This window comes from Cajanus cajan, chromosome 2 (assembly GCF_000230855.2).
Source record: "Cajanus cajan strain Asha chromosome 2, NIPB_CcT2T_4, whole genome shotgun sequence".
In the NCBI taxonomy this organism is placed as follows: domain Eukaryota; kingdom Viridiplantae; phylum Streptophyta; class Magnoliopsida; order Fabales; family Fabaceae; genus Cajanus; species Cajanus cajan.
The window spans coordinates 6,963,320-6,985,629 of record NC_138518.1 but is presented as its reverse complement, the minus strand read 5'-3'; the positions used below and the strand labels follow the sequence as shown (position 1 = coordinate 6,985,629).

The window sequence follows — 22,310 nt, the reverse complement described above, 5'->3', positions numbered from 1 at the left end:
TCACTAGCCTCTTCAGGCTTTATAAAAGATAGATGTTTTGAGTGTGTATGCGACTCTCACAGAGAGGATAGTATGGTTTCTACACTCTCTAAGGTATTCAACCATAGTTATAGAAGAATATGTGTTTAGAGTGTGTATATAACTCTCACAGAGAGGATAGGATAATTTCTACACTCACTAAGATAAGCTATCTTAGTTTTACAAGACTATACAAAGATGAAGGTTTGTTTTAACATTTGTTTTGCTCGTTGCTTCACTTCTATTTCTTCTCTTCTTTAGTCTTGGTATTTATAGCGTTTTGCTAAATCTGCCTGTTGTTTGAATTTCAAAAGAGTCTGTTGGCGTGGAGCTTCCCGTTGGTGCAGATAATAGTTTATCCATGGCTATGTAGATTTTGCATTTAATGAATTTGATCTTGCATTAAATGTTTACTTGTCGAATCTGTGTTACTTGAAGTCTTTTATGTAGTTTATTTAATTCTATGTCTGACTTTAGTCATAACCTAGGTATATTTGACCTTTTTCTTGCATTGTAGCTGCAAGGGCGTTGCCTTTTTCTGAAAAGTAGATGTACTTGCTCTAACACATGCAGCTTTGACTTGTGGATACGCGCTAGTCCATTTTTCTTCTATTTTCTCATGTTTTTGATGACTTCATGTGTTCTTCTGAGAGTGTGGATGATAAGCAACATTTCTCGTTGTGACTTAGTGGACTTCAGACGCTTTTCAATATTTTTCTTCTGCGGCTGGAATTTAAGTCTCTGTCTGAGAGGTAGACTTTTCTTTTCGTCTGGCCAGTTGTGAAGATGGAATACTTTAGTTCTGTCTGGAACATTTCTTTAGCTTGTGTTTATCCATCGTCTGATACTTTTTTTGACCTTTGTTTGGTTGATCGTGACCTTCGTCTGATGTTTATTCATTGCTTAACCAGCTTTTTGTCTTGGTCTTGATTTAGCCTTTTGATGCTTGATTTGGCCTTTCGTCTGATACTTCAAGGGTTTGACATGATTCATGCTTTAGTTTTGCCTGTTCTTATATTTATCTAAAACACTAACACACATGTAAGTAATAACAATATGTATTATATTTGTCATTTTCAAAATCTCATTGGGAATTGCTTCGTTTGACTTAACAAATATGATTTTTACTCCAACTTTATCTCTTAGGATGAGATCTTGTGGATGATGATTTATTAACATCCAGTCTTTCTGAGATCTGATTGCTTCATCTGACTTATTCATATGACTTATCGTTTGATCTTCAACCTCTGGTTCTTTCTTTTGTTCTTCTATTTGTAAATATGCAAAGTCTTCTTCTAGATTTGATAGTTTCCTACCAGTCATTAAGGCATCATTAAATTTAACATATATTGATGCCTCAACCATTAAGGTTCTAGAGTTGTAGACTCTGTATACCTTTAAGGTTTCTGAATATCTAAGGAAAATGCCCTTGTTTACCTTGGAATCAAATTTTCCAAGTTGATCTTTGGTATTTAGGATATAACATTCACATCCAAATGTATTTAAATATGAAATGTTGGGTTTTCTTCCTTTCCATAGTTCATAGGGAGTCTTATTTAAGAATGGTCTAATTAGTACTCTATTTTGAATATAATTTTTTGTGTTCATTGCCTCAGCCTAGAAGTGTTTAGGTAAATCATTTTCACAAAGTGTTTTGGCCATTTCTTGCAAGATTCTATTCCTTCTTTCAACTACCCCATTTTGTCGGGGTGTCCTCGGTGAAGAAAAGTTGTGAAAGATACCTTATTTTTCACAAAATGTTTTTAAATTAGAGTTTTGAAATTTTGTTCCATGATCACTTCTTATGATAGATATGCAAAATCATTTTTCATTTTGAACACGTTTGCAGAATATTTCAAAGACCTTAAAAGACTTATGTTTATGGCTTAGGAAATATACCCATATGAATCTAGAATAGTCATCTATAATGACGAAACCATACTTTTTGCCTCCAAGACTAAGTGTTTTGGTTGGACCAAACAGATCCAAATGTAACAATTCTAGTTGTCTAGAGGTGGAAACTTCCCTTTTTGCTTTAAAAGATAACTTCGTTTATTTCCCTCTATGACAAGCATCACAAAGAAGATGCGTTTTCCAAGAAATTTCAAGCAACCTTCATACCAAACCTCGTTTGGATATTTTTGAAATACATTTCATGTTGACATGCCATAGGTTTTTGTGCCAAATAAATTTCTCACCTTCTTTGTAAACTATACACATTACATTTTGTTTGCTTAAACTAGTCAGATCAATCTCATAAAAATTGTTCTTCCTTTAAGCAGTAAAAAGTACAGACCCATCACTCCATTTGAATATGCATGATTTTTTTTCAAAAAGACACAGTATATCCACTATCACAAAATTGACTGATGCTAAGCAGATTATACTTCAATCATTCCACATAAAGAACATTATAAACAATAGGCATAGAGTTTTTACCTATCTTACCTATGCCTTTAATCTTTCCTTTTTCTCTTTAAAAAGAGATATATTCTTCGTGTGGTTGTAGGTCTAGGAACATAGACCTTTCTCTTGTCATATGTAGTCAGCATTGTAAATAACCAATTTTATCTAGCTGTAGACACCCAATTTCATCTGGACCCACAAAAGCAATGAAATGGACGTCTACTATGAAGAGGAGGAGCTCCCAAAGTATGGAGGCAACACCATATGACAACAAGGAAGCTTGAAGCCCAAACAAGTTGGTTTTAGTAGCCCAGAACAGGTTGTTCTAAAACCAGAATGACTCGTTCCCAAGTCAAAACGGGTCGTTCCAAGTTACTAAAAAGACCTAAAACCCTAATTGAGAATAGGCTAAAACGGGCCGTTCCAGTGCAATTCGTTATGGGACACGTTCAAATATGGAACGGACCATTCTGCCTTTAGAACGGGTCGTTCCAGGTTCAAATTTAGCTCATAACTAAATGATCCAGAACGGGCTATTCCGATTTGGAACGGGCCGTTCTGGTCAGGTCTGATGTCTATAAATAGTAGACTCGGGCACTATTCTCGGGGCTGGGAAAAAATTATTCTAAGACTCCTTATAGCTCGAAAATCCTCTCTTTGTATTTCTTGAGATTTGTGAGGCATCTGTGTAGTGTGAAAGGTAGCCAAAAAGTACCTAATAGATCCTCATATTTGAAGATTCAATACGATAACAAGTTCAACAATTTATTCGCCTCACATTTGGTATCATATTCTTTTCTTAACCCTTTTTTTGTTTTTTGATTTGTTGAAAATAATTGTATGTACAGAGTGAATATGATTTGTTGTCTTCAAGATTATTATTTAGAAAGTATTCAATACATAACAAATAATAACGTTAATTGAATAACATTTTTATCTTTAACGTTATTTGATTACGAGAGTTTAATGGCTAGCCACTTGTTAGCTTGAACTCTTGTGTAAAGATTTTTTCAAAATTAGGAAAATCATTATCTTTCACTCAAATAATAATTACAAATATTTTACTATAATTAATAACGTTATTTGAATAACAAGCTTACATTAAGGAATTGATAAGGCAATTTGAGAAAATCACTTTTAATCACATCCCTCGAGAGGATAACCAATTAGTAGATGCATTAGCCACTTTGTCATCTATGTTCACATTGAGTAATGATGAAGATATGCCACTTATAAAGATTCAACGTCATGACCAGCCTGCGTATTGTCAGTTAGTGGAAGAAGAATTAGATGGAAATCCATGGTACTATGATACTAAGAATTATATCAGAAATAGAGAATACCCACCAAATGCTTCAGAGAATGACAGGAGAACTTTGAGAAGATTAGCCATGAATTTCTTTCTAAATGGGGAAGTGTTATATAAGAGAAATCATGATATGGTTTTACTTAGATGTGTAGATGATGTTGAGGCACAACGAATTGTCAAAGAAGTTCATGAAGGCTCTTTTGGCACTTATACCAATGGGCATGCCATGGCAAAAAAAAATATTAAGGGCTTGTTATTATTGGTTAACCATGGAGAATGATTGCTTTAAATATGTGAAGAAATGTCATAAATTCCAGACATATGCTGATAACATCAATGCTCCGCCACTTTCCCTTAATGTTTTGTCATCACCTTGGCCATTTTTGATGTGGGGAATGGATGTTATTGGTTCTATTGAGCCAAAAGCGTCAAATGGACATTGCTTCATTCTGGTTGCTATTGACTATTTCATCAAATGGGTTGAAGCCGCTTCATATGCCCATGTGACTCGAAATGTGGTTGTAAAGTTCATTAAAAGGGAATTAATTTGTCGTTACGGTGTGCCAAGTAGAATCATTACTGACAATGGAACCAACTTGAACAATAAGATGATGACAGAGTTATGTGTTGACTTCAATATTCAGCACCATAACTCTTCCCCATATTTCCCAAAGATGAACGGGGCGGTTGAAATAGAAAACAAGAACATCAAGAAGATCATTCGGAAAATGGTGGTGAGATACAAAGATTGGCATGAGATGCTTCCCTTTGCTTTACATGGATATTGTACCTCAGTTCAAACCTCAACCGGGGCAACCCCATTTTCTTTAGTTTATGGAATGGAAGCAGTCCTTCCAATTGAGGTTGAAATTCCCTCTTTAAGGGTATTAATGGAATCCAAATTAGAAGAAGCGGAATGGCTCCAAACCCGTTTGGACCAATTAAATATCATTGAGGAAAAAAGGTTGAATGCAATTTGTCATGGCCAATTATATCCGAAAAGGTTGAAGAAGGCATTTGAAAAGAAAGTACACCCTAGGGAGTTTCAAGAAGGAGACTTAGTGCTTAAGAAAATTCTGCAAGTTTAGAAAGATCGTCTTGGTAAATGGGCACCAAATTATGAAGGACCTTATGTGGTTAAAAAGGTTTTCTCTGGGGGAGCCTTAATCCTCACAAATATGGATGGTAAAGATCTCCTACATCCTGCAAATTCTGATGAAGTAAAAAAATATTATGCTTAAAAAAAATCGTTCGCTAGATTGAAAACCTGAAAGGGTGATCTAGGCAAAAGTTAGAGCGACTCGCTAGGTTGAAAACTTGAAAGAGCAATCTAGGCAAAAAAAGAGGCTCGCTAGATTGAAAACCTGAAAGGGCGATTTAGGAAAAAATTAGAGCGACTCGCTAGATTGAAAACTCGAAAGAGCAATCTAGGCAAAAATTAGGATAAAAAAAATCCATCAAAATGAGAGAGAAGTATCGTGCCAATTTTCGAGGTGTCAATTGGGGTAAGCCATGGCAGAGCCAAAAAACTGGGGCATAAATACATTAAATTATCCTCTCAATTTTATTGGCGATCAATCAAGGTTATTGAAGTGTAGTACTAGCATTGTTCATCTGGAAAGTGTCACTCACATAACAGCTACCTCCTATTGCTACCATTGTATATATTTGTCATTCTTGTCATATACAATGACTTCCTTTGTAAACACATTTTTACTCTCTTTAATAAGATTATCCTATCCCCTTGTTGTCAATTATTTTTGCATTTTATGATAATATATTGAAAGGAAATGCATTACATCTAAAAAAGAAAATTCAAGGCATTACAAATTTTTTTTGAGTTTTAAAAGCCACAATATGTTTGATAATTTCTTGATAAATGTTACAAAGTGCAACCAACAAGATAACGTTGTTTCAACTCATAAGTGCTTACAATAGTTTAAGGTTAACCCAAAGGAATAACCAACTGTCATTCAAGTCAAAAGTGTCCAAAATCCTCACTCATCCATGATCCTTGGTCATGTGTCACGATAAGGAATTTCTAACCTTAAAGAGAAGCAAAAAGAAAAGGAAAAGAAACAAAAGTTTATGTCTTGAAGGTTGCGTTTCATTTTACACCATATCATTGTTGCATCACATTTCATTTGCATCGGTTGTTTCCTAAAACTTATAACGTAGAGTTTTTAGACTAAGCACTTGCTTCACATATGACTTTCTATTTAAGTCCAGTACTTACTTGGCACAAGTTACATTTTTCTATTGTATAAGCCTAGTATCTACTTGGTGCGACCCATCGACCAATTCAACACAAGCATTGGGTTGATCCAATATAAGGATTAGATCGATCTTGCACTAGTATTCAGTCGATCTAGCATAAGCATTCAATCAATCCAACGCTAGCATTTGATTGAATTGGCACAATCATTCGGTCGAGTCAATAGAAGCTTCTGGTTGATCTGGCATCAACATTTGGTCAAACCGACATCAACGTTTAATTAAACCAGCACTAGTATTCTATCTATTAGACACCAGTATTTAGCTAATACAACATTAGCATTCAATCATTATAGCACTAGCGTTCAATCTTTCCAGCACTAGTATTTTGACCAATCTAGCACTAGCACTTGGTCAATCTAGTACTAGCACTCAGCACCAATATTCAATCGACCCATCATAAGCATTCAGTCGATTTAGCACAAGCATTCAATCAATCAAGCACAACATTCAGTCGATCCAGTATAAGCATTCGGTCGATCCAACACAAGCATTTAACCACTCCAATACAATCATTCAACATTAGCATTCAATTGATCCAACACTAACACTTGACGATCCCAGCACAACATTATAGCATTTGACTGTTCAAGCAAAAAAAATGAATCTTTCCAGTACCAAAATTTAATTGTTCCAATACAAGCATGTATTTGTTCATTTTGGTGCCAATGTTCAAGTTTAGAACTTACTCGCATCAACAATAGGAGCTATGTCTTTGGTAGCTAGATAAAATTAATTCACATCTTTATTCATTTCTTATCACAAATGATCTAAATTACCTTATTTAGATTATTTAATAAGAAATAAATAAAGAGGGGTAACTGTGAATAACCAATTTTATTTAGTTGTAGACACCCAATTTTGTCCGGACCTACAAAAGCAATGAAATGGACGTCTAATATGAAGAGGAGGAGCTCCTAAAGTATGAAGGCAACACCATATGACAACAAGGAAGCTTGAAGCCCAAACAAGTTGGTTTTAGTAGCCTAGAACGAGCTGTTCTAAAATTGGAACGGGTCATTCCCAAGTCGGAACAGGTCGTTCCTAAATTGGAACAGCCCGTTCCAAGTTACTAAAAAGACCTAAAACCCTAATTGAGAAGGGACCAAAATGGGTCGTTCCAGTGTAGTTTGTTATGAGACACGTTCATATATGGAACGGACCATTCTATCTTTAGAACGGGCCGTTCTAGGATCAAATTTAGCTCATAACTGAATGATTCAGAATGGGTCATTCTGATCTGGAATGAGTCGTTCTTGTCAGGTCTTACGTCTATAAATAGTAGACTCGGACACTGTTCTCGAGGCCAATAAAAAATTAGTCTAAGACTCCTTATAGCTCGAAAATCCTCTCTCTTTCTATCGCTTTGTATTTCTTGAGATTTGTGAGGCATCTGTATAGTGTGAAAGGTAGCCAAAAAATACCTAATAGATCCTCATATTTGAAAATTCAACACGATAACAAGTTCAACAATTTATTCGCCTCACATTTGGTATCATATTCTTTTCTTAACCCTTTTTTTTATTTTTTGATTTGTTGAAAATAATTGTATGTACAGAGTGAATATAATTTGTTGTCTTCAAGATTATTGTTTAGAAAGTATTCAATATACAACAAATAATAACGTTAATTGAATAACATTTTTATCTTTAACGTTATTTGATTACGAGAGTTTAATGACTAGCCACTTGTTAGCTTGAAGTCTTGTGTAAATATTTTTTCAAAATTAGGAAAATCATCATCTTTCACTCAAATGATAATTCCAAATATTTTACTATAATTAATAGCGTTATTTGAATAACAATGCTATTTTTTATGTTGTTTTGAGAGTTTAATGATTAGCCATTTGCTAACTTAAATTCTTATACAAGTTTTCTTTTTTAAAATAAATAAATAAATAAAAGAGGTTTATTTCACATATAAATTATCTTCTCGTATGCAACGATTTATGATGATAATTGAGTAGCGTTTCTACCTTTAATATCATATAAATCATAAAAGCTTATAGAATAGTCATTTGTTATCCTAAGTTTTTATGCACAAGGTAAATTAAAAATTATCATTTTATGAAAACAAAAATGATTATTAATAATATTAATTGAATAACAATTCTATCTTTAATATTATTGCTAGGGTTTATTATTGATTAGCCATTTGCTAACCCAAATCCTTATGATTTTTTTAAAAAAATAAAAATACAAAAGAAGCATCTCTCACATTCTTTTTAATATATATATATATATATATACATTTTTGAGGCGTAAAATAAATATTTATGAATTTATATAATTTTGCGCAATTAATTAAAGGTTTTTTTTTACAGGCGTCGTAGAGTGCTAATACCTTTCTTACACGTAATTGACTTCCAAACCCAATTTTGATTTTAAAGCTTATTTTTAAAAAGGTTTTTCAATGCTTTTCCCTTAAAATAAAATATTGGTGGCGGCTCCATTAAAATAATGTTTGTGTCATCCTGTCATGATTTCGGTTACGACAAACATCCATTGTCCGGGTACCAGTGTGAATCCTTTAACTTTCCCGCTAAGGATATCTGAAACAAAAACTAAGATCTTTGTACCCATATCTTTCTAGTTCTTTTCTTGTAGGTTCCCATTCTCTTAGTTTTTCTCTTGCCCATATTTTTATATTTATATTCACTAGCTTTGTGTGAAAAGACTTTGGGTTTGGTCTAAGAAGTCTCAAGACTTGAGTCAAAACCAAGACCAGTTTTTTCAGATGGGATCCTTCTATGTTTTAATAGAAAATTTAGTTTTGTGGATCCATCAACAAATTTAGTTAAGTTCTTCCTAAGTTGAATATTTTCACTTTTTAAGATTTCTATATCAGTAGGAACAAAACTAGTGATCTTATTTTTTAGACCTAATACCTCTTTAGCATCATTTGCCATTTTTCTTTTGAGTTCAAGATTTTCTTTTTCCAAACCTTTATATTTAATTTCTTTCAACTTGTACTCTAAAGAAATCATGTGAGAATTAGCTAAGAGAATCTCAAAATACATCTCATCACTACCAGAATTAGATGAATATGAGTTGGAATCAGAGTATACCTCTATGTTGGTTAGGGAGCAATAAGTGATTTCTTTAATAGTGTAAAAGTGTATTGCATGTAGTATAAAACTTCTAGTATTAAAGATTAGTGAAAAATATCTACCGGGTTGATTGCAGATTAGATGTAGGTAACAAGTGGATGTGGTTGAACCAGTATAAATTGGCTATGCATTTTTCTCTCTCCCTACACCTAACTTTACAGTCTTACAATTTTGTTTATATGCTTGTTGTTATGTGTTATGAGGCATAAATATTGCATATAGAATTAAGTGAATTTAGACTTACACTAAATCTGAATTAAGTATTATATATACAACTATAGATCAATATACTTCTTTGGAAAGATTTAGAAAAGTTTTTCAAAACCAAGAAAGTTAGGTAAGAAATTTTTAAGCAACCAATTCATCCCTCTTGGTTAATCCATCTTTTCTAAGAACTCTTGTACTAGTTAATATTAATAACGGAATATGATATCTTGAGTATGTATTTATGATATTGTGAGATATGATTGATGTAAAGGATGTGAATTGATATTGGAAAATCGATGTATATGGATCTTGTGAGGATCATATGATGGAAAGTCTAAGTCGAGACTTAGCCGCAATGTGAATATGAGATGAAAGGAATGGGTGTACAGTTGGGAATGTGTATTGTTGTAATATCATAATGCATTGAGTCCTATTTGGCATGCATCATATGCATATTTGTTTTGGATGGGTATAATATGGAATACACCATTAGGATAGGCCCCCTTGTATAAAAGCTTAGGAAAAAATCCTTGGGGAAAGTTGAGTTTGAAAAGCCCTAGTCTCGCCCATTTCATGCATGGGGCGGAACTTGTGCAACATAGTTGTCCAAACAAGACCCTAGTTGTATATCCTTCTAGTGTAGAGTGCGATGAGGGTGTGACCTAACATGATTTCCTATGCTACTCTATGTGTTGTCTTATGACAATACACCACAATTTGATTTCACTACCACCACATACATGAGTATTTTATAGTTTGTGTCCATTCCATTGTGTATGTGAATGAATCTATGTGTTGAACTCATGATGTTTATATGGAGATATGTTGTATTATCAAATATATTAAATCTTTCCATTTTACGATAAATCGTATTATTATCATGTTATTGTAATGATTTAGTTGTTTACTGTATTGTTATGTGTGTTTGGCTATCCGGTTATATTTTACGTCGTGAGCCAAAGTGAGATATTTCTCACTCCCCATTTCTTATATTTGTTATATTTGGATGTTGTTGCATATGAGATTCATCATGATGATGATGTCAATGACGAGGTCTAGCCTTTGCTTTTGGGATTTTCCTATGATAGGATGTGACATTGAAGTTTAGCCAAGATTTGATTTCTTTTGTTATGCTTTTAGAATCGTTTTTAATTCTATTGTATTAGAATTTCATTGGTTATCATTTAGTTAAAATATGATACTTTCTTATTGAACAACTTGATTTTCATTAATGATATATTCCTTTTGATTCAGTTTTACTTACTGTATTATTATGGCATGGGGCAAAAGGATGTCACAGATCTAACTCAACTCAATTCGATTGTAGTTAGGTTGGTTTGGGTTGGGTCGCTTAAAAAAAGGTTGACAAATTTGAGCCAACCTAACCCAACTAAATTTTATTAGGTTAAGTACTAAAATAGTCCAAATCTGACTCGACTCGTTTACACCCCTACATTATAACTACAATATAAGGGTATTCACGATGCAGTTTAGTTTGATTTTTACCTTAAAAGTCATCTGAACCAAATAACAAAATTAAGTGTGGTTTAGTTTAGTTTGGTTTGAATAAATTATGAAATCCAAATCAAACTAAACCAAATTTTTGCTATTTGGTTTAGTTTGATTTTTGCGGTTATAAAAATGTCTTTTTAAAAATTAATTAAAAATATGTAATATTATGTTAGTTGTGTAAGACCGTGCATCAAAAATAAAACTAAAAGTATACAAGTACTAAAATATTTCGATCATTTAATGTATTTAACACATTCTTTTCTAATTATTTTAGTAAAAATATCTCTTTAATACTATTTTAGTTATCATATTAAATATTTTTTCTCATATATATAGTTTGTCACTTACAACTTTTTTTGAATTTTATAAATAATTCTAAGTTCTTAATCTAAAATTTAGTTTAGTAGTTTACAATTTCATAAAAATGCCTTTTAAATATTATAAAACATATTTAAAGGGAACAACACCTTTTAGTAGCTTACAATTTTATAAAACACCTTTAATGTTATGTGTCAATTTTGTATACATGCACTATGCATTTGGAAAAAAAAATATATCTACAAATAAACATGGGTTTAATTTGTTTTTAAACAGTTTCACATTCTAATATGAAAATTGAATGGAACCATGTGGTTTTGGAAATTTAAAAACTTTTTAAGAATATCATTACCATTAATAATGTGTTTCGATGGAAGATTTTAAGAAAATAATTCATTCCTTTATGAATTTGAAATGCTTTGAAGTGAAATGTTTCTTTTATAGAGAATATATAAAGAAATTGAAATTCTAGTATTTGTGAAATTATTTTAAAGTATAAAATTTCTAATTCTTTCAAAAATTTAAAATTTGAAACTCTTCAAATTATTTTTTCTTATCTCATATATGTGTTTTGTCTCTCATTTCTATCCCCCCTCTCTCTCTTATCTTTTATCTTCCCCCATACCTCTCTCTCTTTCCCTTTTCTCTCTTCTATCTATCTCTCTCCCCTTTCTGTCTTTTCTCCCCCTCTCTTTTTTTTTATTTTCTCTTTTTTCTATCTATTTTCTTTCTCTCTTTTCTCTTTCTTTAACTTTCTTATCCCTTGTTTTTTCGTCTTCTTTTTCTTTCTTCTACCTTTATCTCTCCTCTTTCAATGTTGACATAAAGATTATCAATATTGTTTTTAATTACATATTCAAACAGATTTTTTTTAAATTATTAAATATTTAAAAATTAGGTAATGCTTATTTTTATGAAGTTCAATCTTAATCAATTTTGCTTACAATGAAAATTAAATTGTCATATCTAAACCAAGAATTAAAAATTTTGAAAATTTAAATTTGTTTAACCAAACAAAATATTTATGAGTGGTGAAAATTGAAATCAAAGTCATTCATATTTCTTAAATTTTTAAAATCTTTCATCCGAACACAACATTTGAAAAAAAGGAAATAAGTTCATAAAAAGAAAATTACTCAAAATGCATCATGGTCATGGTCGACATGTCCTTTATATATAAGAAGTAACTTGTAATTAAGGGCATGAAATTTATGATCGAAACAATTTATTTGTAAATTCTAAAATATTGTTATAAGAACTTTCACCCTCACTAATGGCTTTTATAGCCAAACTCTTCCATTGAAGGACATTATTTTTCATCTCTTTGCCTTTTTCACTCTCCATTAGTTCCTCTATGCAGTGCTTTAGATCCTCTCGTTGCACAATTTTGTTGTCATCTACTGGAGCCTTAATTCCAATCTTCCAAACATCTTTTATAAGTCTTGCATTCGTACTTTGATCTGACCAATATGGTATTGCAATTGTGGGGACTCCTAAACATAAAGTTTCTAATGTGGAATTCCAGCCAGCATGTGTCACAAAGCATCCTATAGCCTCGTGAGCTAGAACTTTTAGTTGGGAGCACCATGTCACTACCAACCCTTTCTTTGATATTTTTTCAAAATCTTTAGGGAGCTTATTCTCTTCTGAAGCTCTAACTACCCACAAGAAGTGACTTGAGCACTCTTTCAAACAACAAGCCACTTCCTCCATTTGCTTCTCACCAATGGTAGCCATACTCCCAAATGATATATAAACAACAGACCCTTTTGGCTTATCATCTAACCATTCCATGCATTCATCATTCTTGAATTGTGTGACTCCATAATCTTGGTCATCTTCATATCTCTTGTCTAAGAACATAGATGGTATGTTTGGTCCTATGGACCTAAATTTTGGCCAAATCTCCATGAACCAATCTATTATCTAAAAAAAATATTAATAACAAAAATTTTACATGAAAAAATTAAAAATATAAAAGAATTATGCATGTAACAAATTTTCACACATGTAAAAATTATGACTTGTTAAAGAAAGGTCAAATCCATGACTGAATGCATATGAGAAATTCTAGTAATACTCTCTCTACTATTGGCTGAAAATCATAGTTTTTGTTGGGTTCTACTACTAAATAAAAAGATAGACATATTAAATGAGATGTATCATGCAAAATTTGTAATTTTTAATAAATTTTAGTCAATAATAAGAGTGTTAGAAAGAGAGTTTTGTTAGAATTCTTCACATACATGCATACATACATATACATATATATATATATATATATAGAGAGAGAGAGAGGGAGTGACTCTAGTTAAGAGACTTGCTTATATGGATACTTGAGAACAAATAACAACGTTTAGATAAAAATTTAAAATAATGAATCTTTGTGATTAAAACGTTATTATAAACTCCTCTAATAAGACCATCAATTAATGTCATTGTTGTTATTGTCTCTACCCATACCAATACTCCCAACTCGCTTCCATCATGTGACAATGGCAACAATAGAGGTGGTTGTTGTGACAATGGTAACAACCACTATCAATGTATCATCACTATCAACGTTAGCATAGCCACCACCCTTATTGTCGCCATTGCCACATGGTAATGTTGATGGTGGAGGAAGTGGCTACAATGATGGTGATGAAAGTTGTGATATAGATGATGACAATGGTAGTGGTAATAAGAATGTGGCTGATGACAATGGCAACAATGAGGGTGGTGATAATAATATTAGTGGTCTTATATATAAGAGGTGTTTATAATAAGACTTTAATCCTAATAGTTTATTATTTTTAGTTTTAATCTTAGAGTTTTTATTTGTTGTTCTCATAAAAACAAGTAATTTATTGGTGGTGATGGCGGTGATTTCAATTATGGTGGTGATGATGACAATGGTAGAGACAATTACAATGGTGATAGTATGTGGTAGCTTTATTTATAATATTTTAATCTAAGTCATTTATATTCTAATTTGAAGCTTTGGATTGAACATTCTCATTTTTACATAAAAATGACATTCTCATAGTATACGCTCCACACACACACACATATGAAGCTCATCCAATAATGGATGAGATTAAAACTCAATTATAAACTTTTGTTCGATGAGATTGTTACAATATATTGTTGCCTCCACCACTACCATTAGCATCATCGCCCATCACTATCACAACTATCACTACCATTGTGGCAGTTATAGTTGCCTTTGCCACCATTGTGTTAGTGCCACATGTTGATGACAAAAATGATAGTACTGGTGGTGGTGATGACTTGATTGTGGTAAAAATAATAATGATAATAATGAAGATAGTGATTATGATGATAGTGGTCAACACTACCATCACCACTTTCATTGTTGTTGTTGTTATCACTACCACCATTGTTGTCGTCACCATATTAGCAATAATATGATGATGGTAGTGATAGCGATGAGTGACAATAATGGTGATAGTTATAGAGACAACATTAATTAGTAATAATTCCATATGAAATGGGTTTATAATTGAATTTTAAATTAATCTCAATCGTTAATTGTTTTTATTTATAATTTAAAGATTATTATTTTAACTCTCTTAACTTTCATAATAAAGCAGACTCTCATTGGATATGCTTTATATATATATATATATATATATATATATATATATATATATGGGGAATGCTAATATACTCCCCCACCTATTTTTTAGTGGGAGTATGTTAGCAACCTACATCAAAATTTTAGGACAATAAAACCACTCATTTCATTTTGATTTGGTTAATTTGTATAAAGAATATTATAGTAATTTAATTTAATTTTTAATGAAAATAAAATATTTTCTCTAAGTCATTTCTCCCTCTTATTAAATTCCTTCTCCAACTTATTTCTCTTTCTTATTAAATTCTTTCTCTAACTTATTTATCTCTCTTCTATTAAATTTCTTCTTTAACTCATTTCTCTCTCATCTCTCATGATGTCTCCCCCCTCTCTCTGAACAAATAAAAATTAATTAATAAAATAAATAAATGACTTGGAGAATGAAATTAATAAGAGAGAGAAAATATTTTATTTTCATTTAAAATTAAATTAAATTACTATAATATCCTTTGTACGAATTAATCAAATAAAAAAAATGTGTGATTTTTTGTCCTAAAATTTTGATGTAGATTGCTAACATACTTCCACTAAAAAATAGGTGGGAGTATATTAGCATTCCCCATATATATATATATATATATATATATATATATATATATATATATATATATATATATATATATATATATATATATAAATATAAGGGTTAGTGGTATTTTTCATTACTAAAAAAGGAGTCATATTTTATTCACATTTGTGAACTATTAGGTTTTACTAATCAATTACTCATTCAAGTTCATTCTTTTAACTAAATATGAAAAATCAAGGTTGAAATTGGGTTCAATTATTTAAATGAAACGATTCCAAGCTATATATATATATATATATATATATATATATATATATATATATATATATATATATATATAGGGAACATATAAAGTGAGAGAGAATTTATTATGAGAGATGAGAAGGTTAAAATATAACTCTTAGATTAATCAAGTGAGAGAAAATTTGGGATTTAATCAAGTCAGAAGAAATTAAACAAATAAACGGATATCTCTTGATGTATAAATGTATATATTTATATATATTTTTTAAACAAGTCAAATTCAAACTTTCAATTAAACATTATTAAACAAATAAGTCCAGCAATTAATTTTTCTCACAAATCAAGTCAAAATTTGATAAGTTAAACTTGACTCAACTTGTTTGTACTCATGTTTAAAACCAATGTATTTCAATGTTACATTGACAAAAAAATAATAATTTTAATTAGTGACTAAAACCAAAAATAACGAGATCTAAAATTACTATATAAAATATGAGTAAATTTAATTAGTATCTTGTTAAATAATTACCTCTTTATCCAGGTCGTAGAATGTATTGCATAGGATCCAGTCAGCTTTGTCGATATTGGAGAACTGAGCGACCGCAAAATCAAAGAGAGTTGGATCTTGTTCATACGTAAAGAAAAACGATGGCATGTCCTAGGTAACTTAGGGAGTGAAATCTCATGCTGTGTGAGAGGAGCACGCAACTTTCCCAAGTGAACGTGATAGTATATGTTATTCACAGCCATATCTTGAGTCAGATAAGAAGCTCCAACTATCCCAAATCTCTTAGCAACATCAAGTGCCCAAGGGAAGAACGAATCATAAATGAGACAATCAACATGGTTTTTTGACTCACCAAGTTTCTCAAGAACTTGAGCTAAAGTCTCTGGCCCAACTTTATGAAACCGATCCAAATAGGCCTTGTAGCTTCCAGCTTCTGCGATGCCACCTTCGTCAAACCCATCAGAAATGGTTTCGAGTGCCATAGAATGAGGTACCTTTAGCAAATTCTTGGAGTAGGAACGAGTTGTGACAAGCGTTATTCTCACCCCTTGGCGTTCTAATAGCTTGGAAAACTGAATCATGGGGTTTATGTGACCTTGTCCTGGATATGATAGCACCAAACAGTGTGCTTTGCTTCTTATTCTTTGATTCTCCATTTTTGTGTGTGATGGGTGGAGATGAGAGGGTCTGGTTTTATAAAAATTTTAAAAAAAATGTAAGGTCGAAGTCATTGATAAACAATTTGTACCTTTAGGGCTTGGTGTCAACCAATCATAGCATTGCCTAATCAAAACCACGTCAGTTGTAAAGAGATTGAATTGATAAAAAAAGATGAATTTATGTATTTTTCATTTTCTCCTTTGGGACATACATTGAACTATTAAACTAAACACTATTTATTTTTAAGATAATGACTAAATTAAAACTGTTATGGAATCTCATTCAATTTATAGTAATATGATAGATATAATATATGTTAATATATTATTAAAATATATAAATATAAATTATAGTGATAAATAAAATATATTATTAAATTTTATTTAAAATTAACATTAAAATTGTATATAAATATATATTAAATAAATTTATATTTACATATATTATATTTATATATTATAGATATATAATGATATTTTTTTTATATGTCACTATAACATTTCTTATGGTAAGTGCAACAGAAAAATGAACTAAAGATTATGATCACTCACAAGTCACAATACTCTATTAATGTTTAAAAGAGTATTTCTATACAGCAAAAATAATACTGAGATTTGTTATTAAATAAATTATTTTCACATGAAAAATTAGATGTCTAACATGTCACATGTATATGTACTTTTGTATGTACGTACGCTTCTTGATGTGTCAAAGGGTGGTCCTAACAATATTAATAACATTAGATATCCGAAGGGTCCACTCAATACATTACTAAAATTTCTCTTATTAATTACATGCGACTTTTCATGCGAATTTTGTATTAAAATTCACAATAAATATTATTCTTATGAATTTTTCTACAGATAATATCTTCGTGGACAATATGGTTTTGCAAATTTTAAAATTCATAAGAAATTTTCTTGTGAAAAAAGTCCACAAGAAATCTTTTAAACTTTAAGATTATTGTAGATCATAAGCCTAACACTCAACCATACAAATCAACTTATAAGGTAAGTGTTGTCTCAACTTATATACTTTTTAATTGTTTTATTTTCAATCGATGTGGGATTTAAAGTTTTTTTAAAATATTAAACTTATAAATTTAAATATTTATTTTTTTTATTTTTTCTACGAATTAAAATTCGCAAGAAAAGTTATCTGTGAAATTTTTCTACCATGTAATAAACATTACTTACGAATTTATTTTTCCAAGAAAATCTGCAAGAAATAAAATAAAATTCTTACAATATTTTCAGCAAAATTTTACAATGAAAAAAATTTCTGATCATTAAAATTATAACAAAGTTTGAAAAAATTTCTTACAGATTATTTTTCATAAAAAATTTTGTAAGAAATATCTGTAAATTATTTTTTACAAATAAATTCATAAAAAAAAATTTATGAAATTATTGTTGTAAAAAAATTCGCAAAAAATTTCCACGAATATTTTTTTTATAAAAAAATTTGCAAGAAATTAATATTTCTCTAGTAGTAATAATACTGGATACTTAAAACACGGTTGTGACCGTTAAATAATACGCCTCCTTAATTATTTTTTTATATATATATAAAATGTTAAACATGTTCCTGATTCTGGGATGGAGGAACTAGAAATAAAAGGGGGGGAAAATGAGAGAAGTAATAAATATTACATGTAACGTGGCAGAAGGATTAAAGAAACAAATAAGTTAATTAAAAGCCAGTTGTAAGAAATTGAGATATAGGTTTATTTTTAACTATTTTCTTTCATTATTAAGCTAGTTTTGAAACTTCATTTATTTAATTTATTTTGCAAAAAAAAATAATAATTGACTTTTTAAAACGTGCATAGACAACTTTTTATTTATAAATTCACATGATATCTCAAAATTGATAATCAATCATTAATACTAAAGTACATTAATAATACAAATATATATTAAATTAATACATCTAAAGCGATATGCTATGTTGCTGAAATAAAATGTTCCAGTGGATATGTTGCATCCCGGCTTAAAATTTTCTTATTTTCTAAACGATGTATATCGTTCTTTTAATTAATTATGAGCATTGTTATATCTTCCGAATTCAAAGAGGAAGTACAGTCCAAAATTTTAAAATATTAATATTTTTTAATAAATTTATTATTAAATAATTATTTAATTTAATATTTTATAATTTAAATTAATTTTTTAAACGGTCAGAGGATGTTTCGGACAATTCAGTGAGAGGATGAAGAATTTTTCTTTAATTATTGGCTGTACAGTGGTACTGTTTAAAACTTGGGCTTGTACTTAAAGTCAATCAAAGTTATTTTGAAAGATACTAATGGTTCTTTATTTGTATTTACTAATTTTGTCATTTCACTTTTGAATCTAAAAATAGAATTTGAATCCTCTCATACAAATTATTAGCTAAATAATATATTTTTTTTATTATTTTTATACTTAATCATTTTATAAAAAATTTAGAAAACATACATGAATTTATAATTGTTCTTTCTTCTCTTACTTTTTATAATTGGTCTCTTGATGGCATTGAAAACTACTTTTAAATATTTTAAATAACTTTCTTTATTTCTTTACAAGATCCTCCATGAATGTAATCATAAAGAAAAAGAATAGTAATAAAAAGGAAACAGGATGTCCTTTTGTAACAAACCACTCCTTAATTTCCATTTATTTATTTATTTATTTATTTTTCAAATTATTTTTTTAATATCAAAATTGCCCTCATTAATGAAGTGAGATGGAAGGGAATTAATTTAATAACTTAAAAATAATCTCCAATGACTTTTAATATATTTTAAATCTAAAAACTATCATATTAGACATATTTTTTTATATTAAAAGTCATTCCTTAAATATATGAGTCAATATTAGATTAAATAATCTAACATTCTCTCACTTAACTCATATGATAACTTGAATATTTAACATTAAATTATAAGAATGCACCATACATTAAAATTAGGCTAAAACACTAATTTGGTCCCTTATATTAATTGTTTGTTTCAATTTAGTCCCATTTTAATTTTTGGTTTCAATTTGGTCCCAAACTAATTAATTGGTTTCAATTTGGTCCCTTAAAAATTAATTGGTTTCAATTTAGGACTTCCGTCCAAATTATTTAAACGGAGTTAACTTTTGCCCACGTGGATGCCACGTAGATACATACGTGGATACCACGTGGATGCCATGTGGATGCCACGTGGATAAATTTTTTTTTTAAAATACCTGGACCCAGAACGGCCCGTTCTGAAACCGGAACGGGCCGTTCTGGTTTCTTTTTTGGTGTATTAATTTTGCAATCAGAATGGCACGTTCCGAATGCAAAATTAACACACAAAAAGTGAAACCAGAACGGCCCGTTCCGGTTTCAGAACGGGCCGTTCCGGTTTTAACTTTTTTTTTAAAAAATATAAATATTAATAATTTTACAAAATATATATTATTAATTATATTTTAATTATGTTGTTATATCTAATAAGATAAATATTTTAATAAAAATAAGTAATTTTAAAATTTTTACCATAAAAAAATATTTTTCAATATTATTATATTTTTTAATAAAATTAATAAAGAATATCATAACAATACGATTTTAGTTTCTCCCATTAAAAATTAATAATTTTAATATATATATATATATATATATATATATATATATATTGCGGAAAAATACAATGTATATTTCTCTGATTTGGGAAAAATACAAAAGTGGTATAAATAGAATACAAGGGAATAAATCTGCACACTAATCTATCCCTAAAAATCTGGGAAATAATTCTCCCTATAAATGCTGTATCTAAATAATTAAAGGAGGGGAAATAAAATTGATCTTATTAACATTAAATCTTTACAAATCAGAATTGAATATTCTGATTGATATATGCTGATTTCCAACAGATTCTGATTGATATGTGCTGATATCCAACATATATATATAATGTTTTAAAATTAAACAATTATTTATCTATTCAAATTAACATATGTTATAATTTTTGATATTATATCAATAATATTATTAATATATTTATAGATAAACTAATATACTTTTACAAAAATATAAGTATATTAATTAGAAAAATATATCTGATCTTATATATTTATATTTTTGTAAAAATATATTAATATATATTTATCAAATTATTAGTTTATTTATAAATATAGGAAAAATATTATTGATATTAATTTATTAGTAATATTAAAATATTAATAATATATAAATTTTATTTATTTAGTAATAATAAATATATATCATTTGATACATTACAAAAAATTATAATATATGTTAATTTGAATAGATAAATAATTATTTAATTTTAAAACATTATATATATATTAAAATTATTAATTTTTAATGGGAGAAACAAAAATCATACTATTATGATATTCGAGGGACTAAAATTGTTCAATTAAAAATTGAAGGACCAAAATCGCGCAATTGTAATTCTTTAAGCACTAAAATTATGCAATTAAAATCTTGGAGATCACAAAACTGCACAATTGTTTGAGAGATATAAAATGCAATTAAACCAATATTCTTGATTAATTTTATTAAAAAATATAATAATTTTGAAAAATATTTTTTTATGGTAAAAATTTTAAAATTACTTATTTTTATAAAATATAATTATCTTATAAATAGAGTAATAATTTTTTCTTTCTTTTTCTGTTTGAAGAAATATTTAAATATCACTTTATAATTTTTTGCAACTTATTTAAGATTAAAAGAATAAAATGATAAAAATTAATAAAATAAACATAATAAAATAAAATATAAAAAAATATTAATATATTTATTTTATTAGATATAATAACATAATTAAAATATAATTAATAATATATATTTTATAAAATTATTAATATTTTATATATAAAAAAAATAAAATAAAACCGGAACGGCCCGTTCTGAAACTGGAACGGGCCGTTCTGGTTGCATTTTCGTTGTGTTAATTTTGCACCTGGAACGGGCCGTTCCGGATGCAAAATTAACACACCAAAAGTGCACCCAGAACGGCCCGTTCCGGTTTCAGAACGGGCCGTTCTGGGTCCAGGTGTTTTAAAAAAAAAATTGATCCACGTGGCATCCACGTATGCATCTACGTGGCGTCCACGTGGCCAAAAGTTAACACCGTTAAAGCAATTTGGACGGAAAGTCCCACATTGAAACCAATTAATTAATATGGGACTAAATTGAAACCAATTAATTAGTTTGGGACCAAATTGAGACCAAAAATTAATGAGGGACTAAATTGAAACAAAAAAAGATTATAAGGGACCAAATTAGGTTTTTAGCCTTAAAATTACAAGTCATCATCCTTGATTAAATTAAATGATTGATCATGGCGGTTGCTAGTTATATTAATAACTTGATTCCTTCCATGTATCACAAATCATCCAATTTAATGCAACTTTAATTAATCTGTAATATGTGTCTTTATTGTTCTTTCTAAGACACATTTTATTATCTCACTAAAACAATAATGTATACCATATAATGTGAATGACAATATAAACAAAAATAACTATAATTGAATTCACAATGTCATACTATATGAGCATTATAACTATAATGTATATATATATATATATA

The 22,310-nt window shown here is 29.4% G+C and overlaps 1 protein-coding gene and 1 pseudogene across 1 annotated transcript; one reads left to right on the top strand and one right to left on the bottom strand.

Moving 5' to 3' along the window:
• Positions 1-3,620: 3,620 nt before the first annotated feature.
• LOC145954662 (uncharacterized) lies at positions 3,621-4,821 on the top strand. Its single transcript, XM_083069349.1, has 2 exons — positions 3,621-3,962; positions 4,051-4,821. The coding sequence occupies exons 1-2, from the start codon at positions 3,621-3,623 to the stop codon at positions 4,819-4,821; spliced, it is 1,113 nt and encodes a 370-aa protein (XP_082925475.1).
• Positions 4,822-12,291: 7,470 nt separating this feature from the next.
• LOC109813490 (UDP-glycosyltransferase 74G1-like) lies at positions 12,292-16,757 on the bottom strand (annotated as a pseudogene).
• Positions 16,758-22,310: the final 5,553 nt, after the last annotated feature.